The 13,020-nt window shown below is 42.2% G+C and overlaps 2 protein-coding genes across 2 annotated transcripts in view; both read left to right on the top strand.

Annotated features, from left to right (window-relative positions):
• Window positions 1-7,865, top strand: part of LOC111693228 (probable serine/threonine-protein kinase samkC) — a 57,799-nt gene extending 49,934 nt beyond the window's left edge. Inside the window, exon 7 of the mRNA XM_023457521.1 lies at window positions 7,794-7,865. Within this exon, the coding sequence (XP_023313289.1) occupies window positions 7,794-7,865 (72 nt within the window). The remainder of the gene's footprint in view (window positions 1-7,793) is intronic.
• Window positions 7,866-9,507: 1,642 nt separating this feature from the next.
• LOC106649713 lies at window positions 9,508-10,424 on the top strand. The gene is made up of 2 exons (XM_014367297.2): window positions 9,508-9,833; window positions 9,906-10,424. The coding sequence occupies exon 2, from the start codon at window positions 9,906-9,908 to the stop codon at window positions 10,323-10,325; it is 420 nt and encodes a 139-aa protein (XP_014222783.1). The 5' UTR covers window positions 9,508-9,833; the 3' UTR covers window positions 10,326-10,424.
• The last annotated feature ends 2,596 nt before the right edge of the window (window positions 10,425-13,020 follow it).

Here is a 13,020-nt window from a genome sequence, read left to right as displayed (position 1 = left end):
CATGTGTATATGTATCGAGAGTCCGGTATAGATTTCTATTATAAAATCGTCTCGTCGCCCGACAAAACAGCCTCGCTGGACGATCAAAGTATAAATTAAATTAGCCCTGCGATGAAGAGGTAAAAAATATCCGACGACGAGTTGGCGCAAGCGGGAGACAGATACGGTGAGGGAGGGTAATACGGCAAAAAAGAGAATATAACAGGCCTGCGACGACGATGACGACAAAGACGACGACGACGACAAGTATATCGCTAACCGTAATAATTTGATCGAATGAAAAACTTTTGTCCGTTTATACTACGTCTCTTATGCTGCGTGCCGCGATGGTAATCGAAGATCGTCAGAGAGAGAGAGAGAGAGGAGATTTATGTCGTTTATATTTATACTGATTGAAATGTTCTCACCCGATTGTATCGACGATCTGTATTTTTTTGTTCGTGCATACATATAGTTGCGAATGATATTGCGTCTGTATTAATCGAGTTAGTCGACTTGTCGTGCCCACCTCCGATTAATTTTTTTTCTTCTCTTTCGTCGCTTCATCGAACAATGAAGGCTCCTGCTCGATCGGCGCGTGTAACACGTAAAATCTATTATCATAGACAAAGCACACGTGCCGCGACGCGCACGAGTCAACCTTCAAGGCTCAAGTACGTATTGTTATTGGATGATAAAAAAAAATGGGAAGGAAAGGAAAATGGTTACATCGGCCCCCCTTGAACAAGCAGCTAATTATCCTGCGCCAAAAACTGCGCGCAAAAGATGGGACGACGACGACGACGACGACGATGATCCTCTCCTCACGGGTGCTCGCAAGTTCTTTCTATTATTAAGGTAACATCGATGTGTTTTTTTGCCCATCGGCCATAAACAAGTACGGCAGCAGTTTGGGCTGTTGCTGCTGCTGCTGACAATGATGATGATGATCAACTTATTAATAAAGAGAGGAAACTCGCGCCGTTACGGCACACGGGGAGAACGGCAGAGCATCACAGAGAGATACAGAGAGAGAGAGAGAGAGAGAGAGAGAGAAAGAGCCATATCGTCGTCGTCTTTCTTGCTCGAGGCGCTCTTGATGCCGCGCGCTGCACTAAATATAGGTATATAATACATATAATACATCGCATGTAGCAAAAGCAGCAGCAACAGCACTGGTATATATAAGGGTGAGCGCACTGAAAAAAAAAAAAATCAAAACAAAAGGCAAACGACGACGACGACGAAAGAGGCACGCTCATTATTTCGAGCTAATTGGCGGTTCCTCTTCTGCGGTCTGCCTTCGGCTATATCTCTCTTTTTCGACTGCGCACAGCAGCAGCAGCAGCAGCACCAGCAGCAGCAACAAGGCAAGAGCAGTCACGTTGGTATATATACAGAGACTGTGCGCAAGCTGCTTCAAACGTGCTTTAGCGACTCCGACTTCTATTGTACGTACACAAGCTCTTTTGCGGTTAAAGTGACCGCTGATAAAAGTCCATTTTGGTATAATGTATAGAGTACATAATGGCATAGCGAGGAAGGCGACGATTATTGCTATATGATTCCTCGAGCGTCCTCGTGTCAAGCGGAACGCGCTGATGTCGATGATTATCGGGGGGCCTCTTTCTCTCGCAAGACACGTGTCAACGTAAGCGTCGCGATCGATCTATCACTCTATATAATACGTATAGGTACTATATAGCACAGGGCAGAAGCGTCTTAGCTAATGGCAAGATCGTGTGTCGAGCTCTCGGGCATTATAATGTTATACCACGCGATGCTGAAGGTGTGTGTGTATATACGAGGTGTGACTAAGATTCACCGATCCCAAGTATATAACACCTAACACAGCAGTGTGTCTCCGTACTGTATATCAGCTATACTACGAGACGCTCGACATCTTCGACCTCCGTATGCATGTGTGCGTATACATATAACAAGGTGATTATTGAGGCTTGTCTGTGCAATATCTTGTTCGCGTTCGGTGTCGATCGTGTTCGACGATAAACGCGCGAATATATATTGCGCCCGGGCCCGGAGCGTCACCGACGAGGCGTAAATCGTATACAAAATATTAGACGGTATTTCAACTCTCTTTCTCTGTCGCTTGACGTACGTGAAACTTGCGCACCTCGAAATAACGTATATCTTCATCGACTTTTTTTCGTGCATTATATATTAGGTACAAGCGAATCGACACTGCAATCCTTGGGTCGTGCTCGCGTAACGAATGACTTTTAAAACGCTAAAAATTTGCCTCGCATTATACGCAATATAGGGGTTTTTAAGTCGTCGTCGTCGTCGTTGCTCGAGCCACCCGTGCAGTCGGCGAAGCGTATACATACAGCGATATATACCGAGTGAGAGAGAGAAGAAATCCGACAAATGAATTAATTCCGGTGAAATAAATCACGGGCCAATGGTGTAAGTGTGTATATACGTCGTGCTGTATTTGTAACTGCAGCTCGTCGGGGCACGGGGATATACTCGTGCGCAATCCCGTGCAATTTGACAAATGTAAGAAAAGAGAACGAGAGAGAGAGAGAGAGAAAATAAGAGTACAATAAGGAACGTACGAATTTGCGAGTATATATGGAAAAGAAGGAAAGGAAGCGAACGAATTTGCGATAAAGAAGAATGAATGGAGTTAGTAACAGCAGCACAAGTAAGAAGAAGAAGTAGAAGGCGAAGGAGAAGAGTAGTATAGGAAGAGTTTATATGTATGCCAGGGATAGGAAAGGTGCAGGCAAAAGAGAGGGAGTATAAAACCCCCCTTGTAGTAATACTGCAGGAAGAGGTAGGTGACAACTGAAAAGGGCGCAACGCGGGCGCCGATAAATCAAGGCTTCACGCGCTATTTTAAGCAAAAACAAGGAGAGAGCGAGAGAGAGAGAGAGACCCCCCTTCAGTTTCGGCGCCAGCTCTCATTCATATTCCCTTTAGATTCTCTCTCTTACTCGCTCGTTTCTTAATGGACTCCTGCGGGGTAGCGGCGGCGGCGGCGGCGGCGACGGTGGCGCTGGATTTACCGCATGCTGCTGCGTGCAGAGAGCCTTGGAATACACACGAAGGAGAATCATTTCCGTGCAGCTCTCCGATCGCCGTCGTCGTCGTCGTCGCGTCTCGGACGCATTCCTTTCGTGGGAGTTGCAGCTCGCGCTGCACGTGGGTTCTCTGTCTCTGCCTTCGTCGAGTATTGTTGCGAACGCGTGTGCGCGCGAGGTCGATATAATTTGCTTGGCGCCACTTCACCTCGTGCGTCCGTCAACGTACGATATACATTTCGCGAGCAACGTATGTGCCATTTTTGTACTTTCGTTATTATCGGCGCAATCGGATCGATCTCTTATCGCTACCATTACAAATGAAATAACAAATTCAAGCGAGCGAGTCTAATGAATTTTAGCATGATTTTTATAAAATCAGCGTGTCTCCCGTTCCCCCAAGGACTGTGCTGCTGCTGGCTAATGCAGAATCGGGACGGGATTGTATAATTCGAGCAGATATAGTCAATTGAAAAGGACCCGTCAAGTAGGTGTGTCCCACGTGCCGCGCAGAGAGCATATCAGCTGGGACGGACAGGTCTCTCTAACAAATGATTCCCCTAATTCCCTTTTGCGCCCGACTCTCTCCTATACGTACATAATGCATAATAGCTTCTCTCTCTCTCATTCTATATATATGCAGGCAGTACCTATATATCGGTAAAGCGTCGTTTCCATTACCATATTTACGACGTGCGAGTCTTTGCTCTGGCTGGCTCTGCTACTGCCGTTGCCGCTGCTCGCTTATTATCATCCGGCGGCGCGCGGCTTTTGTTTGTCCTCGTGTGTGCGGTGTGTATAGCTGTACACGGTACAAAGTATATTACGCGCGCGACGCTCCGGGCTATATACGAGAGAGAGAGAGAGACAGAGATCGCGTCCGAGAGAGCTTAAAATTGCGCGTCCGAGACATCTTAGGAATCTCTCTATATATAGGTACTACTACTGGCTCGGCGGACAGTCACTGCAACAGCAACAAAAAAGAGAGCAAAGGATAAAGATAAAGATCGGAGACGGTGGATCGGGTTTTCGGGGGCAGTTTAGCCTCCGAGCGATTTCGCGATAGCGTATAATATTATATGCGCTTTTATGCAACGTTAAAAGCTGCTGCTGCTGCTGCTTCCAGAGAAATTATCATTAATTCTCCGAGTATCGTACACGCGAATAAACTAGCAGCTCGAGAGACGCGCGATCGATCCATCCGCACGAGCACGAGTGTAATTTCTCGAGAGCTCCGATACTCTCCGATAAAAATCGTCGCGATTCGGATCGTTTTGTATGATACGTATATAATATGTACCGTTTAAAAGCAGCGCGACACGATATCGTAAGCTTATAACCGGGGCGTAAATACAACCCAATTGTAAAACCCGAAAGAATTGCACCTCCGCGCTATTGCACACACACGATCGTCCGCGTGCGGCGCACGGCGCATTCTTTCGCGAGCGAGCGAGCTACTGCTGCTGCTACATTGCAATATCGTACTTGTATGTACGCGCGCGCGTTGCAGCAGTACAGCAGCAGCGGATCCGCTGCTGCATCTTTTATTCATCCGACAGAGTGGAGCCGTAATTTGAATTGAATGGGATTTATAAATTATATTTCAAATTATGTCTGAGGAGTTTGCTACAGCTACTTCTCTGTCTCTTTCTCTCCCTCTCGTTCGCTCGAGGAGGTCGCCGCGTGTACGTATATATACGAGAAATAGAGAGAGAGAGAAGAATTGGTGCAGGCCGAGGAGAGAAAGACAAAACGGTAGTCTCGTTTTCTTTATGCAGGATATTTAGTATTAGGCCCCCGCACAAAACAGGTTGTGCGCGCCCAGCTATGCGCTTCTTGAAGCACTTCTGTCTGCGAGAAGATGATATTTATATCTCGTATAAGTCAAATTAACTGGTGGACGCGACTGCATATACGTACCTCCTCGATTGAGAAATCTTTCTACGACTCCGTATTATATGGGTACGTGCTCGGAACGTAATTTTTTATTTTTTTAATTTATTTTTATTTTTTTGTTTCTACCGCTCTCGAAGCGCGTCATCTCGGCAATGTAGTATAGCTTACGTGTGAGCGCCCGCGTTATAATTCATTTTTTGAGTGTGTCATTGTCATTAAAACGGAGCTCCAGTGTAAATTTCTGCGTGGCGCTGCAGCACGACTCGCGCGCGCACACTTATACCTCGTCGAGAGTGGCAAAATTTATATATCAGCAATTCCGTTGTATCATTTTGACAAAGTGTCTCGCATGCTTTTGAATTCTATCCTACAAATCATATCGTGGTAGCCGCTCGCAACGACCAAAAAAAATCGAAAAGGATCTTTCGAGATCTTCCCAATTGACCGTGCGAATAATTATAAATTGCCCGAGATGAACTAGATAAGCCGGCGTAACGTATTGTAGAAAAGTTGACTCTGCAGCAGCAGAGCACTTGGAAACAACCCTGCAGCAGTGCGGGTCAGAGAGAGCATGGCATGTTGTGCGCGCGAGCTCGGTCGTACTGTGCTTGGCCGCTTGAAAAGAGCATTATAAAGCATTACAACGAGTGCTGTTAACGTCTGTGTCCAATTCGCCGTATAACTATAACAGCCTCCACGCATACGTTTAAATGCGTGTGTACCCTTTCCTATATGGGTATACGCTGGCGCAGATACGCGCGAAATAAAATACAAAATAACGCGCGGGGGCGCATTAGTAAAACCTTCTGTCAAATCCATTTTCCGAATCGGCCCGCGTGCGTAGCAGCGACATAACTATTATATAGCCTCGACTGCTGCTGCTGCTGCTGCTGTTGCCGCTGTGGAAAAAATCGCGAGCTCGACGTTGCGCTCGCTCTGGCGCTATGTATGCATGTAGGTGTACGCAATGTAGAATACAGCTCTATATAGCCGATCCTGAATGAGCCGTAAAATTTGTATTTCGCTTGGCGAGCGCAACGTCGAGTAGTGCATTGTCGAGAGGGCCGCACGAGTAAAAAAAAAGGACAGCCAAAATATATATAAATAAAATCGAGAGCGAGCGCAAGCTGCATGAACTCGCGTGTTTCGCTCGTTTCTTCTCTCTTTTTTTTCGTTGTTGTTTTTTTTCGTTGCTCTCTTGCTCTCTCTCCAAGGGGTTTATTTTATGAGGACACGCTCGGCTTTTTTATTTTATTGCGAAGTTTGATGAAGTGGGAGTCGTTTGTTCTGTTCTCTTCTTTTTTTTTCGCTGCTCGACTGTTTTTTTTTTTCTGTTTGTTGTTCGTTTTTTTTCGTATGTTTCATTTGATTAATTGTCGTTGAGAATTCATAGTATGGGAGATGCTCTACGTACGTCAGGTTTTATAACTTTATTCGAGTAATTTTGTTAGTTATCACCCCGAAGTTTACGATTCATCCGAAAAAAATCCAAAAACGTACTTTTCATTTTAGTGCGAAAAATTTACGCTACACTCGACTCGACTATCATTGCCTATCGGTGAACATTCATCTAAATGAAAAAAAAAGGACAAAAATGAAAAACCTCTCTTCTGACGTTCTCTACGACTCTGAGCTGTATAGATATCACGGGCCACATACGGACGCGCAGGCACAAAAAAAACTCAATCAATCAACTTGCATCAATTTATCGCACCATTGAAGCAATTTTTCCACTTTTTTTTAAACGGCGCGCGCACATATGCCCCGGGGTGAGCGTTGGCAAAAAAAAGAAAGAATTTCAATCGCCTCTGCGACTGTTTGCGCAAAAATTTATTAAAACCCGCAACTGGAAAAGGCCACCACGGACGTGTACCATAAACTTTTTCGGAGAGAGAGCGGCGCGCAATTCTATTCTATTTCTCTCTCGAGCTATATGGTCGCGCGTTTAATTATGCTGCGCGTATTGGCGCAGGGGCGGTTCTCACCGCGCTGTGCGCGTCATTCGTCGGAAACTGTCGCTGCGTTTCCCATTCGAGTCGACGTTACGTCGGATATATCTATATATCTTTGCGCTCCTCGCCCTGTTAGGGAAAACACCTTTCGCCGCATATGGGTGATATGTTTCATTACGAGAGAGAGAGAGAGAGAGAGAACTGCAGGCAATTGACGATCCACTCGAAAGCTACATATTTATGATGGAACTTGCAATGTTATATATGAATTTATTTGACATTATCAAAAAAATTGAAATTCACATTTTTGAGAAATGAGGTGTGTATAGCCTTGTTAAACAAAACTGTTCAATGACGAAGTCTTACTTTTAATTTGAGTACTTAGACGTTTATCATTTTATATCTGAAAAATTTGTCACTTAATTTTAAGATATTTATCAGCGTATACAATAGAATTTTTTTGTAAAATGACGCAAATTATAAAATTGTTGCGTTATGATCTTCCACGCAAAAACATTCAATGTAAAATTAAAATATTTCAGACCGTTTTCAGAGGATTGCGTATAGTTGAAATACCGAAAATGTGGCAATTCCATACTTAATTGACTATTTTGACAATGGTTTTATTATTTTTTTTCGGTATCTGTCTCTCGTGGTTATGAAAAAAAAGTTGTTATTTGAAGTTGTCTAAACTTGCTGTCAAAATGAGATTTACTACACCTCTTACTGTTCAACAGTAAGATAATTTTTATTTTGGCCATAGATCACTTCGAAATTATAATTGACGGATAAACGTTTTCTAAAGGCTCCATCAGTCATAACTATGAAAATTACAGAATTTATGATCGTTTAATAAATTTCGTAAAAAAATTGTTAAATTCGATCGAGAAATTTAATAAATTTTGTGCAATTGATTCAGTTATACTACCTGAACAATTTTTCTGAAATACTAATGCAATCTTCTAGTAAATTATTAGATGATCATGGTTAATTGGTGCATCGAAAAATGTTGTTAAAAGTTCGATATCATTCGCACTTTGATAATGGAAAAAAAAAATCATCGAGTGCAAAATATGGAAGGACAAATATGGAATAGAGATTAGTTCACACGCGCAAGATAATTCTTACGAACGACCTCGTCGAATCTTTATCTCAAGCCTCGATCAGCCTCGTGGAAGGCGCTTCTAATTCTCAAACATTTCCATCGGTTTTTTGATTAAATACAATAATCTTGCGATTTCTGGAATGATTCTTTTCCTAATTTTCACTGCGGCCTGCTGGGCGATCACCCACTTGCACGCGTAGTTTGTACAAATCCAGGCACACATCCTCCGCCGCTTTCATACACCTCCGAACGTATTATAGCATCGCACATACACCCCAAGCAAAGCAGTATAGTGCACGCGCGGCAATATATCTCGCTGCTGCTGCTGCCGCTAGTAGTTGCGCATACACACACACACTCGATATCTATCTTTATCTCAAGCCCTGCACCCGATTACCTCCTTCCCTGCAACCCGATGAAATTTCCCCCCGGCCCCCCTCCTTCCTACCCCCTCGCCTCTGTTTTCTATCTCGTACGAGGCCGAAGCTCATTTAATTACAACAAACAATTTATTAGGTTCATCCAACGGGTTTGCCGGCTAACACGCCCACTATATACGGCGCCAACTGCGCGCGTTCGTCCGATACCTCTCTCTCTCTCTCTCTCTCTCTCTCTCTCTCTCTCTCTCTTCTTGTACGTATGTGTGTGCGTGTGTATAAATACATCTACTATATTATGTACAGCTTGCAGCACGAGCCCAGGCCACGATTTTGCGAAAATAGAGCGACGATGATTCCGCGCTTTCGCTTAATAGCGATCCCGTACACACGCGCACACACATACATCCTACACTACGACGATGTGCAGTGCATCTGTCGCACGGGTCTACGCGTAGACTCTGTTATTGCTCATGCTGCTGCTACTGACTGCAAGCATTATACGTATATGCTCCGAATGATGATTTTGGAAACACAGACGCAATCGGAATGGGGACGACGCCGCCGCTGCTGTTGCTACCGAGCTATATAGCTGCTGCTGATCGTGAGCTTTTTTACACCGAATCCCGGCACTGTTATACAAATTAGTTTTGTTTTCGCCTTTTTTCTGTTTTTTTTTCGTTCTTTTTTTCCGCAGCTCGAGCCGCCGAGTGATTTATAGCTCGAGAGCTGGCGTCATTTTTTTTTTACTTTTTCCATCGAATGATTGAATTATTCGCGCAGGGATTTTTTAGAAGAGATCTCAGAGCCTCTCAAGATCTCATTAATCTTGCTTCGTATATAGTATAGGTTCTTAAAAGGTTTATTTGATAGCGAGATATAGGTTCTTTCCAATTTTTCAACTGACCTTTTAGAATAAAATTCAAACAGATATAATATTAGTGCGCACTATAGCATCAAAAGTCCTACGACTCATAGTAGGAGTAGGCAGTGGTATAATTTCAGGCAGTCAAAATTAGGTGACATTACCGAATAGAAAATATTATCTCATAAAACTGTTAAATACTATCTCATGACGACATAAAATTATGTTTTGATTTTGAACTAAACTTTTCTTTGACATATTTATAAATTCCCTGGCAATGTCAACATTCGCGTTCAACTGTTTACTTTAGAAAGTCTGGTAAATTATTGGTTATTATTGACCCATTCGAATTGTGAAATGGTGTAACGTCATTAAGTGTAAAAACTACGAAGTCTTAGTTCATTGAGAAAAAAATGTCTTCCAATGGAAATCAGGTATTTTGCCTATCCTGTCTTAATAGATTTCAGACGGATATTGAACTAAGGTGGCATCTACGTTTCAATATGTGTGCAAATTCACCGGCCGAAAGACCACAAAATAATATCATGGACTACGAGCAGACATTGCGTAATAAAGGTTCAAGCACTGATTCAAATACTGAAGATCCACGAGATGGAAACTATGAATATTGGACATCGAGTGACGGAGGTTCAAGCACTGATTCAAATATTGAAGTTCCACGAGATGGAAACTATGAATATTGGACATCGAGTGACAAAGGTTCAAGCACTGATTCAAACATTGAAGTTCCACGAGATGGAAATGATGAATTCAGTTGGTTATCGTATGACGAAGGTTCAAGCACTGATTCAAATACTGAAGATCCACAAGATGGAAATGATGAATTCATTTGGACATCTAGTGACGGAGGTTCAAGCACTGATTCAAATATTGAAGTTCCACGAGATGGAAACTATGAATATTGGACATCGAGTGACGGAGGTTCAAGCACTGATACAAATATTGAAGTTCCACGAGATGGAAACGATGAATTCAGTTGGTTATCGTATGACGAAGGTTCAAGCACTGAATCGAATTTTGAAGAGCCATAAAATAAATACGATGTTTTTATTGGACATCGAGTATCGGAGGTTCAAGCTCTGAATCGAATTTTTTCATAAAGAGAAAAAATGTTGTAAATACTGTTCGAAGAAATTCATTTTTATACTAAAATACGCATTAAATCTCATGTTATTATATTTACGATTTTTTGAGGTACATTCATTTTATAACAATTGACATTTTTTTTCTCTAAATTGGTATTGATTACGAAAATTGATGAGCTATTGAAAGATTTGTAACTGCCAACAAGCGGAATATCGTAAAAAAACAGCCCTTTTTCAACGTTTTTAGATGCTCTCTTTTTCCAACATTAGACATTAGACATTAGACTTGAAGGCCCATTCGCTGATAGTAGCTTAAATTCTGAGAAAGTTTTATAAATTTTTTTGAAATTACGTTCGGGATCGTACATGAAAGATATCGAGTTCTACGTTACTTTCTATCAAAACAGGCCCCTACAACAGTGTTTAGATCACTTAGTGGTATTTTTTTTTGAAAATTTAGATGATTTCAAACAAAAAGCTCTCCTGCCCTTTTTTGTTGGAATCACTCTATACTGAGCTAGATATTAATTTAATTTTTATAATAATCATCAATTTCAAAATGGCAACTTTGGTCTCTCACAAAAAAATGATAGGTGGTCGTAAAAATTTTAATTAAATTCGGGGATATCGGAAAAAACAAGTATTTCATTTTTGTAGGAAAAAAATTTTTATACATTCGATTTAACTGAGAATTATAAATATATAAATAAAACTTAAATACACCAATATAGCTTGAAAACGGACAATTTTTCTTCACCATACTATTAGAGGATCCTTGAACCATAATTTTCCAAATAAATCGATCGTTCACCGCAAGTGTAATCCACAACCACACGCGGATATGTACACCACGGGTGCGCACTCGACGTGGCAGATTAAATTCTTAAACTGCTCGCAGGATCGATCATCGGCTGCAACAGCAGCGGCGGCGTACAAAAATTCTAATAGTCGTAATAACGATCGATCGATCGGCGCAATTACCCCGAGAGCTGCGGTTTACGCCGGAAGATTTCGAGTTCGCGTTTGATGCTTCCGTGGGTTCTCTCTCCTCTCTCTCTCTCTCTCTCTCTCTCTCTCTCTACTGCGGCTTTTAAACGGGAGGCGGAGAAAACGTTGTACAGATGCGATCGAACCAATGACTAACTCCGTTTTATTTGTGAAATACACTTGCAAAAATGAAAAGCAAACGATAATTTCTTTAGATGAAAAACATATTGTTTTTTTTCTTATATTTTTTGCTCAATCGCAATTAATTGAATCATTTTTCTTCGCTCGTATTCCTTATTACCTGCAAGTTTTTGCCAAACATTTTACTTAGATTATCAAGATAGGCCATTAGAAGCCTAGAAAAAGCGCGGCAGCTCGACTCGACTTGCGCGGCAACGATCAAGAATTTCTCGATGGTAATTCCCGAGGTACATCCACTGTATACGCAACCGAGATCATGTGGCTTTTCTTCTCTATACGTACTGAAATCGAATCAACTAAAATGATGGTAACAGCAGCAACCGATACGGGAATTCGTATTTATGTAATAGTTCAATCAAGCGCAGTACAACATGATAATTTTATGGCAAAAACACGGGGGCTGCTGCTAGATGAATATGCAATTTTTCGCCGCTTATAATTATTCAAAAAACATTTTACGATCCGTTTGCATTTCGTCTCGTAGCCGCGCACCGGCACCCGTATACGAGTTCGGGGCCAATTATTTCATGTACGCAACTCGAGTATGCATTATGCACGGCCGTCAGGGCGCGCGCGCATAATGCATTTAATAGCGAGTAAACAGCATCGTCGATCGTAAATTTTGCATCAGAAGAAAAAAGATTTATATGCTAATGCGGTGCGCGTCTCGTTGCAGAGAGAAATTCTTTACGCGCGTGCACGTATTATAATGCGTGAACTATATATATAAATATATATTGTACACCTAAACACGAGACAACACTCCGCGGGCTCTGGACGAACGTGTCTATAGATCGGCTCGTATGAGCACGAGAGATATCTCAAGAAATCGGGAGGAATTATGCAAAACACGGCGAAAATGGCTTTTTAAACAGAGAGAACATCTATATTTATGCTGGACGACGCGCGGCGGGCGCATTTCGTTGACGCTACTGTTGCTGCTGCTGCGATCCGTGCGCGTAAGTATGCGAGAAGGAACCGGCCGAATTAAATGTAATTTCCATTGCTGATCGAAGGAGACTATGGGGTATGCATAACAAATCGGCTGCNTCGTTCGATTTATTTTTCTTTCTTTCCTCTTTTTTTTTTTTTTTTTTTTTATTCTTTCGCTTGTTTTTACGTGGCTTCTGTTTTTTCATCGCCTTCTCATATAGTAGAGAAGATGTCGCAAGTGACGCTGTTGGTTTGCGATTAATGCCAAAAGTGACACACCAGACAATCATGCATTCAGCGAGTTAAACTACTGTTACACGTCATATAGGCTAGAAGAGTTGATATGTGCGTGTACGAGAAATTTGGGATGTATCCTGTACATTTCGATTCGTACCTCTTGCACATCCTCAAAGAGGTAATAACAACCATCGAGCGGCTTAATAACTCTTCCAAGAGTATGCGAAAAAATTTTTAAATACGTAAGAATACACGAAAGCAGCGTCTTTCTGGAACTGCCTCGTATCTGTGTCTGTGTGTGTATAAACGCACGCACAAAAAATAGTAATTACAGA

The sequence above is a fragment of the Trichogramma pretiosum genome, unplaced genomic scaffold (assembly GCF_000599845.2).
Source record: "Trichogramma pretiosum strain Unisexual culture from Peru unplaced genomic scaffold, Tpre_2.0 scaffold43, whole genome shotgun sequence".
Lineage (NCBI taxonomy): Eukaryota > Metazoa > Arthropoda > Insecta > Hymenoptera > Trichogrammatidae > Trichogramma > Trichogramma pretiosum.
The sequence above is the reverse complement of the archived record's forward strand: the minus strand, read 5'-3'. Positions and strand labels throughout refer to the sequence as shown.